Raw genomic sequence first — 21647 nt, 5'->3', positions numbered from 1 at the left:
TCTAATAAAAACCACTGATGTAACTGGAATTGATAACTGTCTGGTAAGTAGAAACGTTTGACTCAATTTCATATGTCACAATTGATGTTTTTGGAAAGCCTGTATCTGCCATTCATTATTTAAATAATGGAATACTGCATTAGTTATGTATTTTTTCATGCTTAGCATGAAGTGTTTTGAGAATTTTCTGTCATTGTCAAGTGCAAATATGTGCAGAAGTATGTTTTGCTCAGCATGAAAAAAATACATAACCGGCACTGTGTTTAAACTAAAAACATTTGAGAAATGCAAAGTGAATGACCATAGATAAATATATATGGTCTATGGTGAATGACTGTGTCAACTAGAGCTACAGGTGGCCAAATGCCGAAACACACTAAATAAGGTTCGACAAAGGTGTCACTATAATCACAACAATCACGAAACTGCGTTTGCACAGTAGAGAACAGATTGGAAATGGTTGTTATTGGTCATGATATCTTTATTTGACCAGTTAAAATCCACTGAGTACAGTGCCCTGGTGTTGAGAAACTTAACCATGTAATATTTGTAAACACTACTGGATGGAGATCATCATGCCAGCATCATTTTTTTTCTCCATGAACATTTTTTGTAATACATAAATTGCAGAAAAATTATAAATATGTTGACACAAAATCAGGTGCAAATTAACATTGTGGACACAGGAAATTTAACAGGAACGATAAAAAATGTCAAACTCTGGAAAAATGTTAATTCCGGAAACGTAAACATAGAGTTGTACTGTACTTTGACAAATCCTCTGCAGCTAACAGTATGACCCTTGATATACACAGACTAAATGAAATACACAACAGCGTAAGTGCACTCCAACCAGAAAATAAAAATTATGTCTGGATGAAGTGCAAAGCTGATTGTACCACTTTCTAACCCACCAGTAATAGCAAAACCTTCCAAATACTATTCTGCAGAGTTTGCAGCTTTCTGTCTCGCTAAGAACGCTTTTTGCTGAAGATGTCAGCCACTGGCCACAGAGTGCCACATGACAGCAACCGATTTCTCTACAGGTGATTACAACACAACACAACACAACACAACACAACACATCTTGGACCTAGAGTCTACAGTGCATATTACCACACGCTTTGGCCAGTATAAAATTATTTGTTAGTGGAGTGTAAGTTTTAACAATCCCCATGATAAGCTCAGTTTTGTGAGTACAATCCCTTTCATGTGAAAAGCTTAATGCCTTTGATCAATTTGGTTCATTTTATAAGACTTTGGTTTGAAACGCAGTTGACTGAACATGCTTCATACAAACCGCATGTATTTTCATAACTGATTTGAGCTCAAGACATGGTAATCACTGCCTTATCATCTTTTATAAAACTATTTAATATTATAATACTTTCTAACTTTTTAGCTAACAGTATGACTCTTGATATACACAGACTAAGCGACATACACAACAGTGTAACTGTACTCCAACCAAAAAATAAAAATTATGTCTGGATGAAGTATATGAATATATGAAGAAAATGAATTGGCACAATGCAGAGCAAGATAACTTTTACTCACACTACTATAATCATTCCTTGGAGATTCAGGGTACAAGCCTCCTCCAATGGGCTTCAGCTTTAATGACATAGATTCACCATCTTCAGATTGAGTAACTACAACCTGGATAACATTTTCTAATGGTAGTACCATGCCACAGTCTCTTGCCACACTGACTGCTGTAAGAATATTGTCACCTGAAATGTATGAAACAAAGTTATAGGAGTATATAAATCACAGAATGAGTCATAGAAAGGCACAACAAAAAGACTGCCTGAAAGTTAGCTTTTGGCCAACAACGTCTCTGTCAAAAATAGACAACATACACTCATGCACACACTCAAGCAAAAAAAACTTGCACATACATCACCACAGTCTCTGGCAGGTGGAACAGTCTGGCTCCAATTGCCAGAGAGTGTGGTCATGTGTGTGTGTGTGTGTGTGTGTGTGTGTGTGTGTGTGTGTGTGTGCGTGTGTGTGTGTGTGTGTGTGTGTGTGTGTGTGTGTGTGTGTGTGTGCGTGCGTGCGTGTGCGTGCGTGCGTGTGTGCGTGTGCGTATTTTTGAAAGAGGCCAGTGTGGTCTTAGATTAACAGATAGATAAATCAAATTTAAGTGATGAAATGAAGAGCTTTATTCCATCATCTTTTGAGCATGCATCCAAGACAGCAATATTTCTTCTGATATTTCAGCTGATAACCATACAGTCATCTTCAGGTTAGTTTATGATTAAATTAAAGTTATTTGAAGCAATGATATATAGAGTAGAGCTGTTGGATGTTCATTTTGTGCGTGTGCGAAAGGGGGGGGGGGGGGGACAGTACTGCAACAGTGGTAGAGATGAGTGACAGGTAGGGGCTAGCAGAGATCAAAACCAGGGGATTCAGGGATCAAATGATGTGTTTGATGTGTTGCAGAGATAAATCAGGTATACACAATTCAGAGAATGTGTTATTGTGAGGCTGGGATTAAGAGGAGGGGGGGGGGAGTGGAGGGGAGAATCCAAATGATATGGATTATGAAGCAGTCACTGAGGACAAGCACATTCTACTCAACGGCATGCTCAGCCACTCAGTGGTCAACTTTGTTCTTGGTCATAAGATTGGTAGATGCTATTTAATTAGGTAGACAGCTAGGTGGTAGTCTTTCCCACATTGAAGACTGTGCAGTAATTACAGTGAAGTTGATATATGACACAACTGCTTGCATAGATGGTCCTGACTGGCAGGGAAAGATATGGCTGTGATGGGACTCTAGTATAGTATGTTAAGAGGCTGCTTTGGAACAGGTCTTTCACATAGATATGATTCATGTAGGAAGGGGTTGGAAGTAATGACGAGAGATGGACTGGCTAGGATATTTGTCATTTGGGTGGATGCAAAATGCTAATGGTCTTAAGAATTATAATTGAGGCACACAATGAGAGATGGGGCTACACCACAACAGTTAAAAACATCCAGTGACTCTCAGTGCTTGCTAATTTCTACCAACTTCATCCAATTGGTGATAACCAACTATGAGTCAGTATTCTCACAATTATAAACTTGTAGCATGCTGGAGTAACTTGGGACAGCAACTTCTGTTAATCAATAGAATGAAAAACCAGTCTAAGTTGAAAATATTTTATTTTTCATTCAATGACTACTTTCTGACCGAGACCTGTTTTTAAATCAACATAACAAAGTCAAAAATTGCATTTCCAAAGATGTCAACAAAATATGTAATGTACATTCACAGTGCATATGTTGATTTAAAAACGGGTCTTGGCCAGAAAGTAGTCATCGAATGAAAAATAAAATATTTGCAACTTGGACTGGTTCTTCATTCTATTGATTCAAACAATTGTTCTACAAGTCTTCTGTATGGCATAGTCACCATTTATAAAACTTGCAGATATGTTATGACTACAATATACTTTTTGAAAGATATAACCACCATTTGACTGTACAACATGTTTTATTCCACAATCTAGATTTTCAAGTGTTAAAACTGCAATAGATTAATCAGATTTTTGATACATAAGTAAGAGAACAAATCATGCAGCCTATACATTAATTTAACTGTTTACCCAGCTATTTTGCTGATAGTTGTACTTTTACTGTGTTTTAATGTGTAGCAGTTTTAACACTTGAAAATGGCCAAGGCCAAAATCTACACTGTGGAATGAAATCTGTTGTACAGTCATATGGAAGATATACCTTTCAAAAAGTTTCACATGACATTGGCACCACACCAAAGTAAAATCATTACAATATACTTGTCTCTTAATTTAAGCTATTGCTTGTTATACATAGAGAAAACAATCTGTTTAATGAAGAGGCATAGACTTTTGATATTATCTGAAAGGGTGAAGATGACAGACAAATAAGGATGGCTAACAGTATTTAGAAACGTATAAAACTTTACCTGTAACCATAACACACCGTAATTTAGCTGTCTGTAGATGGTGAATGACACCCAGTGTCTCGGCCTTTAAGCTGTTACACAGCATCAGAAGTCCAAGAAATGTAAGATCACATTCCATCTGAAAAATATAAGTTGACTAGATATTCTTCTGACCTTAAAAAGTTGCACACTATCACAATAATGGATGATACTGCTTCATGTCGAGTGAATACACAGGACTAAAAATTTGTAAAACAGTACTATAATACTGAACACTTTCCCTGATCTCTTATCACTTTCACCATGAAAATAGGAAAAGTTGTCAATTTTCTAGCATTTTAACCTCTATGTCTGCTACAATATGTGATGCAAAAGACAAAGTCTATATGTTTCAGATGACCTATAATGTGTGTCTTCCGGTTCAGGATCTTTCCAATATCAGCACACATGAACTTAGATTATTCTGTTTGCTAGTCGTAGCATTTCACCACAACATGTTTCTAATTTTGAAATAAGCAGAAACTACTGGTTTCAATAAATTCCTTTGACATATGTTAGTCCTTTTTCAGGTTGTTAATTTATAGCTCAAAATGTCTTCACTACTTATCTACCAGAAACTGAAGGTTGGCACAGGTATTTGTTCCCACCCTTGTGAAATTTGTAACAGATCTTCTCTTATTCATTCAAAGTATCTTCTTATATTAAATTATTAGTCTGATTCAGTTCCTAAAATTTTAACAATCTGAGTAGAAATACCATCACTGCTACAAATTTGTATGGGTAACAAGTTAAATTCAAAGTGCACTTGCAACTTTATGGCTCTGAGCACTATGGGACTTAACATCAGTGGTCATCAGTCCCCTAGAACTTAGAACTACTTAAACCTAACTAACCTAAGGACATCACACACATCCATGCCCAAGGCAGGATTCGAACCTGCGACTGTAGCGGTCACGCAGTTCCAGACTCAAGCACCTAGAACCGCACGGCCACACCGGCCGGCCCTGCAACTTTACAATGCACTATTGGCAAAGACTGGACACAAAATTCATGAAGCCATTAAACCTTTTAGTGACACACAAAAACTATCCTGATGTGAACGAAACCTGAATCCTTCTCATTTGCATAACATTTGCATCTGATCCAGACAGACATACATGGGGTATCTTCTCAGTTGTGCTACTGAATTCACGATTTCCTGTCAGGAATGTAGCAGTTCATAGTAATAGACGGCAAATCATCGAGTAAAATTGAAGTGGTATCAGGTGTTCCCCAGGAAAGCATCCTGAGACCTCTGCTGTTCCTGATCTATATAAATGACCTGGGTGACAATCTGAGCAGTTCTCTTAGGTTGTTCGCAGGTGATGCTGTAATTTACCATCTAGTAAGGTCATCCGAAGACCAGTATCAGTTGCAAAGTGATTTAGAAAAGATTGCTGTATGGTGTGGCAGGTGGCAGTTGACGCTAAATAATGAAAAGTGTGAGGTGATCCACATGAGTTCCAAAAGAAATCCGTTGGAATTAGATTACTTGATAAATAGTACAATTCTCAAGGCTGTCAATTCAACTAAGGACCTGGGTGTTAAAATTACGAACAACTTCAGTTGGAAAGACCACATAGATATTATTGTGCGGAAGGCGAGCCAAAGATTGCGTTTCATTGGCAGGACACTTAGAAGATGCAACAAGTCCACTAAAGAGACAGCTTACACTACACTCGTTCGTCCTCTGTTAGAATATTGCTGCGTGGTGTGGGACCCTTACCAGGTGGGATTGACGGAGGACATAGAAAGGGTGCAAATAAGGGCAGCTCGTTTTGTATTATCACGTAATAGGGGAGAGAGTGTGGCAGATATGATACGCGAGTTGGGATGGAAGTCATTAAAGCAAAGACTTTTTCGTCGCGGCGAGATCTATTTACGAAATCTCAGTCACCAACTTTCTCTTCCAAATGCAAAAATATTTTGTTGAGCCTAACTTACATAGGTAGGAATGATTATCAAAACAAAATAAGAGAAATCAGAGCTCGAGCAGAAAGGTTTAGGTGTTCATTTTTCCTGTGCACTGTTCGGGAGTGGAATGGTAGAGAGATAGTATGATTGTGGTTCGATTAACCCTCTGCCAAGCACTTAAATGTGAATTGCAGATTAATCATGTAGATGTAGAAGGCAACAAATATTTCTCCTTCTTATAATGCATACTCAAAGGAAACCTATCAATGAACTCCTATTGCACTAAAAATAGGTTTGAATTTATGTCATATTCATAGTACATACCATGAACCAATGATATGAAAAATACAACAACAAACACTATATTCAACTAGATAACTGTATAACATTATTAACTGAGTCAATGAACATTTACCACTTCTCTTCTGGCTCGTTGTGCTTGGGACCATGAAAACTTGGGATCTAAATCTCTATATGCCAATGCTATAATTCTGAAGCCACCAGAGGCATAATTTGTAAGTATTCTGTGTAGATCTCGTGGCACTAGGAATAAAACAAAAATAGGTTAGTTAATAATACAAGTTTCACTAAGAATATATTTATAAGGGGTGTTCAAAAAGAAACGAACCGCAGGCATAATTACACAAACCAGTACCTGGATGTTAGAAGTATTGACCCTGGCTGTTGAGACACTTGTCCCACTATGATACAAGGCCGTGAATGGCTGTCTCATAAAATTCCCAGGGTTGCGATATTAACCAGTTTCACACGTACAGGTGGATGTCATCATCCAAAGTGAATCGTTTGCCCCTCAGGGCCTTTTTAAGGGAGAGAGGTCTGGACTGTATGGAGTGGCTGAGAATGTCCCATTTGAATTTCTGCAGGAGTGCCACGACTGTGTTGGCTGAATGAGGCTTTGCATGGTCGTGGAGCAGAATGACCCCATGGATAAGACTGCCTGGTTGTTTTGATTTGATCTCTTGGCGAAGGGTGGTCAAGGTTTGCGAGTAATGCTGGGCATTCGCTGTTGTCCCATGCTCCAGGAAGTGAATCAGAAGGGGGCCATCTTGGTCAAAGAAGAACATTAGCATAACCTTTCCTGCACTCATGTAGACGACGATGTCCAACTGTTAGTGCAGAACTGGTTAACATCGTCGCCCCGGGAATTTTATGAGACAGCCATTCACCGCCTTGTGTCATAGTGGGACAAGTGTCAACAGCCAGGGTCAATACTTCTAACATACAGGTACTGGTTTCTGTAATTATGCCTCCGGCTCATTTCTTTTTGAATGGCCCTTATAGCAACAAAATCTAGACATTTGGCAAGTAAAGTGGGGGAACATGGGCAAAACATTTGTATAATACTCCCCATCTATATAAAGACCACTAAAAATTACACAAAAATATGAGCATGGCTAAAGGGAGCTTATTTAACGCACCACTACAACTACTGAAAACTTTATGCACACATAATGAAGAAAATTGGATGTCACATGAATGATGCTGCTGGCAAAATGGAAAAATCAACACATAAACTGCAAATATCCAACGTTAAATTATCAGAATGTTATTAAGTCCACCACATTTATAAAAAATTGCATTAATTAGAAATTAGCCACAAAAGAAGAATGTTGAGTTCAACATCTTGTTGAGAGATGAAGCATTGGCTCAGTTCGTGAATTACGAGGAAGGGAAACATCTTGGCAGCTAAACAGAGCTTATGTACATCATTTATTACAGAAGTACTTCCACTACTGAAGGCTAGTTTAAACATAAAAGTAATTGAGCTATGAGTTAATTAAGTGACTAACAAGAAACATATATTTAATCATTACAAAAAAACTCAAAATATATTTGGCATCTTGCTATGGGGAAAGAATGACATCTGATGGTGTCATGACCGCTTCTGATCTGAACGTCATGAACCTTTCCCTGCAACCTGTTGCTTCGAGGACGAGGGGGAAAATGGGGTGTTGAGAGGCACCTGCTGGTCGTGTGCCTTCTTGACACTCACTACGGAACTGTTAGTGGACTTTTCTGTGGCAGCTAATTGGATTGCTTTATCCTTACTCAATTTGCCTTGGCATGTACACATGCAAGTACAGGTGCTGGTGGTGGTGGTGAGTGGTTGTACTGTGAATGTTGTCTGCATCGAAGTGTCGACCTTAGGCAAAAGTTTCTTCACCATAGAAGCATAAAAAGTGGTAAAGACAGGAGGTTTTATCGCCTTATATTCCTTTTTGGCTTCTGCACAGAGGATCCACATGATGACTTATTTCTTGGATTTTTCATTCCTCTGCAAAAACAGGGCAGCCTCAGCTACAGACTGGGTGGCTCCCAGAGCAATTAACGCAGACTGCTGGAGAGGGACAGTCAGTCCCAGCTTCATGGACTGCCTTTCCACATCTCCCACAGGTCCCTTCACCCCTGCAGCTCACCGTTGTGTGAGCAAAATGCTGGCATTTGTAGCACTGCATAGTGTTAGGTTCATAAGCCCTAACGCTAATCGGAGGAAACCTGCCATGATGTGGTCAGGCAGCGATGGAGAATTTAAGGTCACAACGAAGGTGGCCGTCTTCTCAATTTCTCCATTATTCCTAAACATCCTTTGCTCTATGTCTACTATCGCCTGTAATGCCCATACCTGTTTAAGTTCAGCTATGTTTATGTCCATAATGTCACGGCATGTGACCACACCCTTGCTGCAGTCAAGTGAGTTATGCAAATCAACAATTACATTATACTCACCCAATTTTTTGGAATTCCTAAGTAGTTCCACCTGCCTTTGCCCTGTTAGTCTCAACCAGCAGGGAACCATTCCTCAGCTGCTTGATAGATTTCAGTCTTCCAGCAAGTCCTTCCAAGCCTTTATGGATATAGCAGAGGGACACATTTTTAAACATCTCCTCCTTCTTCTTAATCACAAAAAACACATACTGATTTATGACTCTTGAGGCCTGGTACTATAATTCAACTTATTCCAATTATCAGGAGGCAGGGCATATATGTAGACGAGGAAAAAAACATTATCTGGTTTTTCCTGGATTTCCCAGTAAAAAACCTTTCTCCGGATGAAAATACACTTTTTCCCTGTCAAGTAACAGTATACTTTTCCTTGGAACTGTAACACTTATCAATCATTTCAATGCTTGTGGTTTTATACACCAGCGCAAAATTTCCCGGCACTTTAGAAAATGAAACTCAGGGGAAAAACACGTTTTGGAAAGATGTCTGATGTGCAGCAACATGTACACTGCATATTTTCGTATTACAAAAGTATAAATTCGAATTTCACCAAACACTGCATGTTACTTTTTGAAGGATTGAAATAGAGATTGCGATGTGCTTTTGTAAGCCAGTCGTAGCTCATGTCAAGCGATCTCGCCAGCCGATGTCAGCGGATATTCAGACCACAGAACACGTGATATAGTCAGCCAATAGCAACATCACTGTTAAGTAACACGAACACACAAATAGGAAAAGGTAATGGTTTAAATTAATGAACATAGTGTTCCTACAAGAAAAGAAAAGCTTTCACGTATAATATTGGCCTCTGAGATTAATAAGCTGCAAGAGAAGCTAAGCTTTCACACACAATGTTGATCTTTTTTGCGCACACAAATGTGACAGTAAAATTTTTAACAACGATACGAAGGTCTGATCTTCTGGGCTCGAAAATATTCTAAATGTTCGTCCTCAAAGATTTGAATTTTGAATGAGAGTCAAATGCTCTGCTATTAAATTCATCGGACATTCACACACAGAGTTCATCTTCTGTAAAAGGAAATTTAATTTACTTGAAAGTAACGCTTTTCAAACAACCATTTGTAATATTTTCCTGCAACCTGTTAGAAATAGATTTGTTTCAGCAGTTTTGCCAGATGACAGGAGGGAGGAGGAGATTAGTGTTTAACGTCCCGTCGACAACGAGGTCATTAGAGACGGAGCGGAAGCTCGGGTGAGGGAAGGATGGGGAAGGAAATCGGCCGTGCCCTTTCAAAGGAACCATCCCGGCATTTGCCCAGATGACAGGTGTTGCCGCGCTTGCGCAGCTACGCTGATGCAGGAATCCCGTATGTTCGTACATGTAAAACATTGAAGGATCTTATATTATGTCATAAAAGAAATAAGACATTAGAGGATACTCCAAGAGCATGGGAATTTTGTGAACCATACCAAAATGCATAATTCGGCTTAAAGTGCACATTCGTATGTCCAGATTCAGATGTAAATTTTCTTGGAGTACCAGTACCGCATTATCTCATGTTTGGTTCTTTATTATGGCATAATGCCATACGCGCTAGAAGATGAAAATGTGAACTTTAAATGTAGTGAACAGTTGAAAAACACTTCATTTCAAATAAATTGACTGTCTCAGCAAAAAAGATTAATAAAAGTCAAATTTCTTTAACAAACCAACAAAAATAACTTCATTGTTCTGCAAGGCAATTAACGCTTGACTCTCAGAAAGGTGGAAACAAAATAAAATCTGAAACTAATAACATATTTTAGCCTTCCGTAATTATGTGAATGTATTTTAATTCACTTGATAGCTTCCAGCCACAGAAATACATTTTGCTTTCATTTGACATGAGAGCAATAAACAAAGAGGAAACAGCAAAATCACTTAACGTAAACACGGGTCACGTGGAGAGTACCACCTACCCACTACAACTTTGACTGCTCTGCGCATCACATCCAGATCTACGAAATTTCTGAACCGGGGCAATATTGGATAGTGGTGCTCGGTGCTCCCCCTCCCTCGAGCATTCGAGGTAGGACGGGGGGGGGGGGGGGGGGGGGGGGGGGGGGGGGGGAACGACTTTTCAAAAATATCTTCATTTTGTAGCGCACATCTTTCTGATGAATCTGATACATAAAACATATATGATCGAGGGAACATAAGACACGTTATTTGGTCTTAAGTGTGCCGAAGTGCAGTGCCACACCTCTTCCCACAGCATTTTTCCATCGCACATCTCTGTATTTCGGTCTGTGAAATTCAAACGTGTAATATTTTGTAACCGGTGCCATCAAACTATATTCAGGCCAGTGGAAATTAAAATGTCCTGTGGTGCCTCTCCTGCTCCCAGTTGGCCGGTTTGACATCCTGCCTCAATTTTAAAAAAATCTCGCAATTAATAGTGGATGGGATTATTTGTAACCGGGAGAACAAGAATTCTTCAGAAAATTTACAGTCTTTACTGCCTATTAGCTAATAACTGCTGTTTTGAGTGACATAAAATTAAATGTGGGATACATAAAATGAGTAAAGCCAAGAGACAAGCAATACAGAACACATTTCCTCAATCCTTAAGTCCTAGCATTTTTTTCTCTCTAATCTTGCCATGGCTTTATATAGCATACTTTCCTTTCTGGGAAAGAATCTATTACTTCATCAAAGTTTGTCAATGTTTTGGTACATGAAAAAACGAAATTTCATTGTCCACTACCAGAAAAGCGGTTAATACAAATAGTACCCAAGACTGGTGTGGTTTCTCGATCTGGTTACATGTATTTTGTGAATGTGTGCTAGATAAAACGAAACAGGCCTGCCTAATATTGCAGCAATTGTTACACGCACCAAATAAATGAGACTGTTTTGGCACAAATGGTCATTTTTATAACACGACAGAATATAATTCACGAAGTACCAATACCAAATGCCTATTAGGCCTACTACAACCAAAAAGTTTTATGTTAGGAAATAGTTTCACATTTCATTCACACTCTTGAGCTTCTGAAGCTCGATAGTAGTAGTAGTAGTAGTAGTAGTAGTAGTAGTAGTAGATCGAAAAGTAGTAGTATGAAATTTTTATATAAATTTGGAATCGTCATATTCTTCCGTAATTTGTGAGAGTCTCCATTTCTTCTCCTTCCTCGTTCTAACAAACAATATTGTCATCACTAATTCTGTAACTATTCCTGCCAGTGTCAAAATTTATTCTCTGGTTAACTTCACTAATCCTACCACAATCACCGGTTTAGTTATCCCACATTTGTTCTCTGGTTAGGCATTATTACGTGTTCGTACAACGTGTTTTCCGCGCTACTCCCAGAAAAGAACTTTAGCGGCTGCTAGCCGGGGACTGTATAACTCTTCCTTCATAGTGCAGCGCTCTGGCCAAAAATGTTTTGTCAAAATTTCATTTTCTTGGATACACAGAGAAGACAATATCTAATCTTAGTTGCCTGTTATTCCTGTTAGTCATTTATTTCCACTCTGGTACTCTGAATCTATGGATTCGCTAGTAATTATAACAATGCTGATCATCTGCAAACCCAGTCAACCACATAAACAGCGATTGTCGTTCACCATTTTGGCTTTATTCACTCAGCTCGTATAGACCTGTCCCCTTTTGTCTACAGGAAAGTTTATTTCTAGATGCGATGGATGCTGGGCACTTTGTGAAACAAGGTCTTTTTCCTCAATAACATGTATTGAGTCTTCCTCATTCCATGTAAATGTTGCACAATGGTGGAATGATCACAGTTCATCACATTTACAAGTTCTCGAGTACACTAATGTGGATCACAGTGGATTAACATGTTTAAATGATCATCACCAAACCCTGAAGCTCTTCCCGAGTGACATATCAAAATGGTCCTCCTTAAAATGAGAAAACTATTTTCTTGCCTTGCTTTGTGCAAAGACATTATCCTCTTATACAGCACAAATGTTTCTGGCTGCCTATGATGCTGTCACCCATCTATTGAACTCAAACAGAAGAATATACCAGAAATATTCCTACTTCTCCACTTGGCACTCCATTTTCTAGCATTCACAGCTCCACTCACTATATACAAATGACAAAATAATAATATGTAAATTGCAATAGCAACAGTGAACTACAAATAAACAATGACAATTGATCAGTAAACCCACATCAACCAAAATACCACCACACAAAACAAAAATGCTACAAATTTATGCACCAACTAAATAATCTGGTAAAACAAATCTATACAGGCAAGCTACCAGGCCAAAAGCCAGGAAAAATCAATGTGTACATATTATTATAGATCTGACACATGAACTGAAAGGACAAAATGTTATGTATGACAAATTTCTTTACATTATATCCATTAGATTGGTGAATTCATGAACTAGAAAAAAACTTGTTACAAAATGAACAATCAGGGGCGATTGGCAGAAGGATACAAACAGGAAATTCTTTAATAAGCTCCAGTGGTGGAAATCTGAACTCCATACGTGCCAGATGTAAATTCTGTCCATCAATTTGTGACACCAAACCCTTATGAAGAGCTAAAATTGTATCAAACCTGTACTAATTCTCATGTTACATACTGCTGCCCATATTGTGGAATCTAATAAGCTGTCTGTATTGATGTTGAGCTGAGGCAGCTAGATATTTAGAAATTATAATTACTACAGTTTCCCTGTTACTAGCAATTCCTATTTTGTTCAATTTCAAAATAACTGCACAATAAGTAATTTTTAAGTCATTGATATGAATGTTAGCTTCAAATACTGTAATATTTGTTTTATGGCAAATAATACCCTATTCATTTTTAATATAGAAAATGAAAGTTATGAATTACTGTTATTGTAATTTCAAACTTAAGTAAGTTGACAATTTTTTTTATTTTATTCATCTACAAACTAATTAAAAACTCCACGAGTGATATTTCATTGAAAACCACGGTCTTCTGATTATGTTAGATGATTGATTGCAGGTGATGCTGAAAATTAATTTTGTTGCAAAACGAACTTGAAATTAAAATGACTTAATAATTTCTTAGTATTATGCATTTAATACCAGTCAAGTCATTATGACCAAAAGAGAAGACAGCTGTTTTAAGGATTGGAGCAGGTTTAAATGAAGTATTACTAGGATTCCAATCATATCAGGTAATTCAAATGTCAGCAAGTTTGGGTATAGTTGTTTCCTTACTGGTGTTATATTACAACTGCAGTAAGACTGCTGACACAGTCCACCATAATCATACTTCTGGCTGAGACACTGTGGCCAAGTTATTAGCACTTGCCCACCACAATACATCATTTAATGTCTACTGTGATCATTTCAGGTCTGTGAAAGTTGCATTACATGATCTGCTTATTTTTTTATTAAAAACTTGTTTTGCCTCTTTGAAGATGCTCTCCCAGATAGCATAACCAAAGTGCTAGTGTGTAGAAGTAGTGTAACTACCACACAGAAGTCTTAATGCTTGCCAATGGATAAGAGCTACGATGAAAGCTGCTAAATGTTCAACCAAATGATCTGGCTGGAATCTAAAAAAGAATGCTGATGCAAATTTAACTGATATCTTTTTCTGTAAACATTTTCACATATTTCAGACATTTCCACAACACACTAAGATGTCAATGAAATTTTTAAGTATTTCAATATGATAGATTAAGCTTTCTACACTGCGATGCAAAATTAAGCTTGGATTTTTTTGCTTACAAACTCTTAGTCTTTGAAACCCCACATAAAGAAGGCAATAAAATATGATTTACTTTGATTTTTCCCCCCATGGATGAGTGTCATTTATTTTACACCTTACCAGTTTCTTTCCTGGACAGGCTAACAATTTTTTCTGGGGCACCTTTGCAATAAACTGTCATGAACTTGCTGCCCAGAACTCTAGTGATGACTGACATGCACTGAGCTGCAGATGTGAAAGGAAACTGACGTAGAATCCCAACTTCATATGGAATCTAAAACAAAATGTTGAGGAATATAAGCACCTGTAAAATCACATACTGGAATAGTGCAGTGGAAATGGACAGCTTCAAGCTCAGTTAACATGAAAATTCATTCATCACATAATGATGTAACAGACAAGGTAAAATGTAAACATTTGCAAGAAATTAATCTATAAAATAAAATATTTCTGTACGAAAAATAGAATAAATGTTACAGGAAATGTTCAATGAGAAACAATCTTGATGAAGATGAGGATTTAAGGGACTTTGGTCATTTGATACCATGGTCTTCAAAGTGCACACTACAATACATTAAGAGTAGCATGATTAAAAGTGGTAAAAACTTTATACTTTATATGGTAATATGTACCAAATTGTAATCCTAAGACAGCCACACATTTGATGTTTGCTGCTCTCTCTCCCCCCCCCCCCCCCCCCCCCTTGCACACAAAACACACTAATAAAAAAATTGTCTTAATTCAGTTACTAAAATTCTGTCATAAGGTATGAATGAGAATCAAAGAGCAGCACCTAAAATAAAGTAGGCAAATAATATAACCATCTGGGACTTCCACTGCAAATTTCTCCCCATCGTGATGATATGATGACCCTCTGTATATTACTCAAACAGCCTACGACAGTTTCCTGCATTCTGTTACTTAAGTAAGAACTAAACCAGGAATGTGCTGAACTATGTATTACATAAAAAAATCTGAAAGTATTTCTGGATCATTACTTGTTCTGGCTATTCTGTACATGTCCTTTTTCTGTTGTGAAGACACTCTTATACCTGTAGTAGTCCAAGATTTAATTATCTTTTATGGAAAACAATCTCCAAAATTTGTTACAAACTCATTAAGAAATACGAGGGTTGAATGAAAAGTAATGCCTCCACCTTCGATAATTGAGTTTGGAAGGGAATATTTTAATAACTTAAATGAAGAAAAAAATCCTTTGAATGTGATATTTAATTACCAATATTCACATTTCCACAGAATCACCAGTCAATTGGATACATTTCTGCCAACAATGAACAAGTTTTTTGCAGCCGTCATGGATGAAGTCGACACTCAGTTTCTGCAACCACAGTCTCACAGTTCCCTCGATGTCTTCATCAGAAGCATAATGGTGTCCCCGCAGATCGTCTTTCATTATGAGGGGCAGATGGAAGTCAGACGGTGCTAAATCAGGACTGTATGGAGGATGCCGTACGGTGATGAGATTCAGTATCTGAAGTTCTGCTATGGTGGCACATGAAATGTGTGGTTTGGCAGTGTCCTGTGACCCACACGTTCTGGTGAAATGCCGATTGTCCTTGCAATTTCTCTCCAAGTGATATTATGATCGTCCTGAATCGATCTGTCAACATTTTGCTTGTGAAACTTTGTGGTTGCTGTCACAGGACGTCCTAACTCTGTTTGTCACACAGGTCAGATGTTCCCACTCAAGATTTTTAAACTTACGTGCCCAACAATGCACAGTACTCACATCAACACAATCACCATACAATGCTTTCATTCTCTGATGCATCTCCCCTGGGGTGACACCTTCTGATGTCAAGAATTCAATGACTGCATGTTGCTTAAATTGCATTGACTGACCATCTGCACAGGGTTCCATACTTTACACTGTAACAACACAACCGTTCACTGCTAAGGCTTCCTGGCAAATGGATCTGCCGAGATGAGGCTGCGGAACAAGCCAGTACCTGCCGCACACCATTTCTGGCAACTGTTGAAGAGTTATGAAGGTGGAGACATTACTTTTCAGTCAACCCTCGTATGTTGAATTTAGAACTAGCGTTATGCTCATTGTAAACTTCACCAGAGTTGACATTTCTAAGCCTTCTTCAACATATTCAGTAGCTTTTTCAATCATTTTCTGAGTGTTTCTAAACTGTGCACAGAGCTAAGTTATGTAATGTGACTAACTGTGTATCATCATCTGATGATCTGTTTACCACAAGGTAAACATGCATTTCTTTAACTTCCGTTTTTTGTATGAGAACATTGGGGTATTATGATCCAGAGTTGTTGGTTTGAAAGAGAGAGATATTATTTTGACAAAATTTATTAATGAACAATGTTTTTTCTGGAAATATCAGTTATTATTGCCAGCTTTTTGAACATGCCTCTGCAGGATGATGTTCTTGAGATCACACTGCAGAGAATTAATATTATATGGTTTTGTACTTGGGGAAACTACAGCTTGGCTTGATGTATTACCCAAAAAGTAATCCCATATGACATTATGGAATGAAAGTAAGCAAAGAATGCTAGTTTTTTATATTATGTCAGCTCTGAGTGACAACACTTGCATTTCAAATATAGGTTTGTGCAGGCACTTCAGCAGTTCTGCTGTATGTGCTCCCAATCGAATTTATCATCAAGCTGTTATCCGAAGAAATTTGCTCTGTTAACCTCTTTTTAACCACTTACCGTACTTTAGATATATACTAGAAGGAACCCTCTTAAAGTTCTGAATTGCATATAGTTTGTGTGTGTGCGTGCGCCAAGAGCTATTGCTCTCTACCCTGTGATTTGCCACTTTTTGAGTCCCTGATCTGAATCTGTAAAAGTTACACTTGTATTATGCAGAAGTACACTGCCAGGAAAAAAAAGTGCGACACCCTCAAGGACTGTGTTCACTGTCATCAGGTTATAATATATGCACAATATGATGTAGTGTTAGTGATTAATTTGTCATGGTCACCGGTGATCATATGGCACTCAGGACACCTCTCTGTGTACCCTCTGTTTTGACTCTGCAGGCATTAACTGTGCTGAGTTTAGAGGTGAAAAGTTTTTTTAACATCCATTCTAGGATACAGTCATGCCCCACTGATGAGTACATACTAATGTTGAACAGCATCAGCCATTTGAATGAGGTCGCACTGTGGGCCTGTACATAGTTTGAGGGACGTGTTGATAGATTGTTGCAGATGATGGGTACAATGAATTGGTGCCGAGTTGTTGCTTTCAACACTCCCATCCCCACAGACCAGGTTATGTACAACTTTGTATTACAGATGCATCATGTGAGCAGTGGTGGCTGACTGAACATCATCCAAAACAAATCTGGGCACATCTTCCATTCCCTGTGTCATCAGGGACCATTGGGAACTGTCTGCTTGCAATAGGATTAAGATCAGGTGTGCCTCTGGGCAGGCTACCATTGACACCACAACACCACGAAGCAAGGGCTACTCTGGTGTCATGAAAGAATTAAATGGGGAATGGAAAGGTGTTCTGTTGTCTTCAGTGATGAGAAGCGGTTCTGTCTTTATGCGAGTGATGGACATACACATTTATGGTGTATATCTGGTGAGCTGCCTATTCCAGAATGCATTTGCTCATGACAGACAGGTCCCATTCCAGGCAATACAGTGGGAAAGGCGGGGGGAGGACATCAGTTACAACTGGTGGTCACGTCTGATGTTTCTGCAGAGTAAAGTAACCAGTGCCCACAACATTGCACAGGCTATAATCCCCATGCTACTGCCATTTCGTCAACAGGGATAGTGATGCGCTTCTTCATCAGGACAGTGAACATCCATATGTGGCTGCTGCGCTGCAATGTGCTCTTCATAGTGTACACCAACTGCCATGGCTAGCAGGATCGCCAGGACTCTGACCAATTGAACATGGATGGGACATGAAGTGGGGTCTTACGCGTTATCGAAGACATGCAAGAACCCCTGCTGAATTGCAACTAAAGGCCCAAGATGCAGTCTACTGCAGGACACCATTTGGCACCTTGATGATCATTTTCATGTGAGAGTACATGCCTTTATTGCCATCAGAGAGGGCTACAGTGTGTTTTGATGTGACTGGACACCTTTTACTTTGAGATGGATGTTCAACTTGGTCCGAAATTGTTATCACATACTCCTACAATGATGAACTACCTGTCACCTCACTTATCAATCAAACGATCTTACCTTTGAGGGTGTTGCACCTTTTTTGGCAGTGTATAACAACTTTGAAGTTATTTGCTATGGTGAAAGCAAAGTCATTAGTGTATACAAGAAAAAGAATGGAGTCTGTCATGATACCTTGAAGGATACGCTTAACAGTGCCACATTAACATACAACCTCATTTCCTGTCATGCAACAGTATAAAGCAGCCCACTGCTTCTTACAACTCACATAACATTAAATTGAGCTGAAAGTCATATTTCTATGTTCCACAATGTTCTACTTTATTTTGTTCTATACCACATGCTACACATTCAATAGTTTGTTACATCATCATCAAACATTCCCAGTGGTTGCAGTTCTCCACCAACATCATCTAATATTCTGTGCCTGGAGAAAATTATTGCTTGATGAACACATGAACCAGTTCTAAAATCGAACTGTGAAAGTGTTATGCTTTGAGGAACATGTAACTACTCTGTTGTGCACTGCCTTTTGAAATACTTTTGCCAACATTGGAAAAAGTTATATTTAGGGTGGTCAGAAAGTCTTAAAATTTAGTTGGGGTGTTGAAAAGTAGGTTGTGCTGAGAAATAATCATAAAAAATAAAAAAATATGCTGTGCTGTTTGCTTGTTAATTAGCACTGAAGTCAGCCAATCAGGCCATAGTGCATCCAAAATCAAGTGGCCCACCAGAGCTGGCCTCACCAAACATTTTCTGCATTTGGTTCCCTAAAGCCAAAGAAGAAAGTGATATAAAAATTGGACATGGGACAGTAATAAGGATCGAACCTGATCCAATGGCTAAGCAGTCTCGTGTACTGTCATATGAGAACAACTGACACAAACTGTACCTGGCAGAGTGTTTGAATTTGGTAGTGCAATGAGCAAATTGGTTAACTTCAATGTTAATTAACTGAAAAACAGTGCAACATAAGAATTATTTCTCAGCACAACCTACTCTGCAGCAACCTTACCAGCTACTGAAGTCAGATTGGGAAAAGACCTGCCTGAAGAGATAAGTTTCATGAATAATTAAGCACATCGTTGCCTTAGAAGGCACGAATACAAATTACTGTTGGCCATTAAAACTGCATCACCATGAAGACAGCATGTAAGAAACATAGACTGTGGCAAAATTGTTGCCTACCGAGACCGGTTTATAGTTCAATGATACTGCTGTTTGAATTGGGCAGGATCTCTAGCTGTAGCTGTGAATATAGGACTGATGGGTTCAGGAGGGCTGTGCACACTGCCAAGCAGGATTTTAGTAGCCCCACATGACTAGTATTTGAAAGACCAAACATCTTTCATATTGGTGTGCACCATCGAACAGGAAATCATGCACTTTCTGTCAGGAAATAGGCTTGTTTGCAGCAAAACAAGTACCCACCTGGACAGTACGACGATGCTGGGAGCACCACAAAATGTCAGTATGATTACCACTGTTGCAGAATCCCTTGTGTGGCAACATGGAGAGGTACTTTAACAGTGGTGCACCGAACAACAACACTGGACACAGGAGTGTCACCATGTCGTCTTTTCTCCAGTACCAATTCTGATCCACAACTGATGTATCCAAACACGAGAAGGAGAACAAGCACTGTCAGATTGTGATCGTCAATGTCGTACAGGCCGGTCACCACACGGAACGATACAGGATGTAGCTGCATGCACACCACAATTACTAATTTGGACAGCAGCCATTACATTTTTGTTCTGTTACAATCAGTGGCTGTGTAATGTCTTCAGTGTCTTTATGACATTACCTTTCAACAAAATAAGGTGAGATCACATGCTGCCTGCACTGTCCTGACCTATCTATTGCCCTGGTCAGCACATTCTCTAGGTCTCTCATGCCTGTGGCCATGGGTCACGAAAAGAATGGAGCACCACCAGTAGTCAGCCAGGTATGGCTGATGAATTCTGGGATACTTGCGTCTATCTGCCAAGACCAGTCCGATTTGATGCCCACCTGGATTAGGGCCACTGTTGCTGCCAGAGGTGGAATCTCTTTTTTTTTGCATCATGTACACCCACAAATCACCTACATATTTGATCATGTGTTCTGCCTACTTTACTGTATATAGACAGTAAAGTAAAATGTCACCATCTTATGTCATTCCTATTGCTGCAATTTTACTGGCCACCAGTGTATTTTTTTTCTAACACATTTACAAAATCATGTTATTAAGAACTACATCACTTGAATCAACAGGTAGTCATCACTATCATTAAAGGAAAGATGTAAACATTTATTTGGACCATTTTCTACTATAATAAGTGCAAGTAACTCAGCAGCTGTCAAGCAATTTAAGAAGCGATACCATCTCATATCATCATCTTAATATATTATTCATTCACACAAGGAAAATGTGTTGTACCATGACTTCAGTAAATTTTGCAACTGGCACCTGCAGATCCATCACCATCCTATCAGTAAAGTGAGCAATTGATTCCTCTTATTATTTAAGCGAGAACAGAAAATTTAAAAGTAATACAAAATTATTTTAAAATTACCTCAGATTCATTGAAAGGTGTCATGAGGAAAGATCCCTCCCCACCGCACAGGATCTGTAAACAAAGTGAATTTTATATCTAACAGTTTTTTCAACCTTTTCACTATTTATTGCTAGCTATAAACATCTTTCATTTGCTAGTAATGACATTCTACACAGAAAGAAATATTACGACTATGATGAAGATGGTGGTGATAATGGATGATGATATGTAAGAAAATACTCTTTTCTACAATGAAGTAGTAAAGCAGTGTTCTCGATAAAAGTTTACAGTTCACCAGTCTACTAGTAATCTCTCTCATGCTGCTTCTAATGAGAAAAACGCAAAGTAAGATATATCAAGAAATTTACTGATTTGCCACTGTAAAATGAGTGACTACTATTCTGTTGCTTCCATTCTCACATATGCATCTATTGCTGTCTGTGAGACTAGCAACTTACCACTGTATCCCTCACTATAAATCTAATATTCTTCCTTTGACAACTGCTATAACACTGCACGATTAATCAAAACACTGCAAGATTAATCATAACAACTTCTTTGAAAGTGTTATTCCAGAAATTTCCTTTGATTGTAGATTATCACAGGAAATTTTGCGGACAGTTTTAAAGTAAATTCCATCACAAATGGCACCTCTGGACATCAATGGCGAAAGTGTTTCTT

The 21647-nt window shown here is 38.5% G+C and overlaps 1 protein-coding gene across 1 annotated transcript in view; it reads right to left on the bottom strand.

The window, feature by feature from the left end:
* The window catches only part of LOC126183646 (polyamine-transporting ATPase 13A3-like), a 265104-nt gene that overhangs the window by 70736 nt on the left and 172721 nt on the right, over positions 1-21647 (bottom strand). The window contains exons 11-15 of the mRNA XM_049925790.1: positions 20985-21038; positions 14405-14558; positions 6288-6415; positions 3941-4058; positions 1558-1733 (exon numbers count right to left, since the gene is read on the bottom strand). Of these exons, the coding sequence (XP_049781747.1) occupies positions 1558-1733; positions 3941-4058; positions 6288-6415; positions 14405-14558; positions 20985-21038 (630 nt within the window). The remainder of the gene's footprint in view (positions 1-1557; positions 1734-3940; positions 4059-6287; positions 6416-14404; positions 14559-20984; positions 21039-21647) is intronic.

Source organism: Schistocerca cancellata, chromosome 4, assembly GCF_023864275.1.
Source record: "Schistocerca cancellata isolate TAMUIC-IGC-003103 chromosome 4, iqSchCanc2.1, whole genome shotgun sequence".
Classification (NCBI taxonomy): domain Eukaryota; kingdom Metazoa; phylum Arthropoda; class Insecta; order Orthoptera; family Acrididae; genus Schistocerca; species Schistocerca cancellata.
Note: the sequence above shows the minus strand (reverse complement) of the source record. Positions and strands in the feature narration are given on the sequence as shown.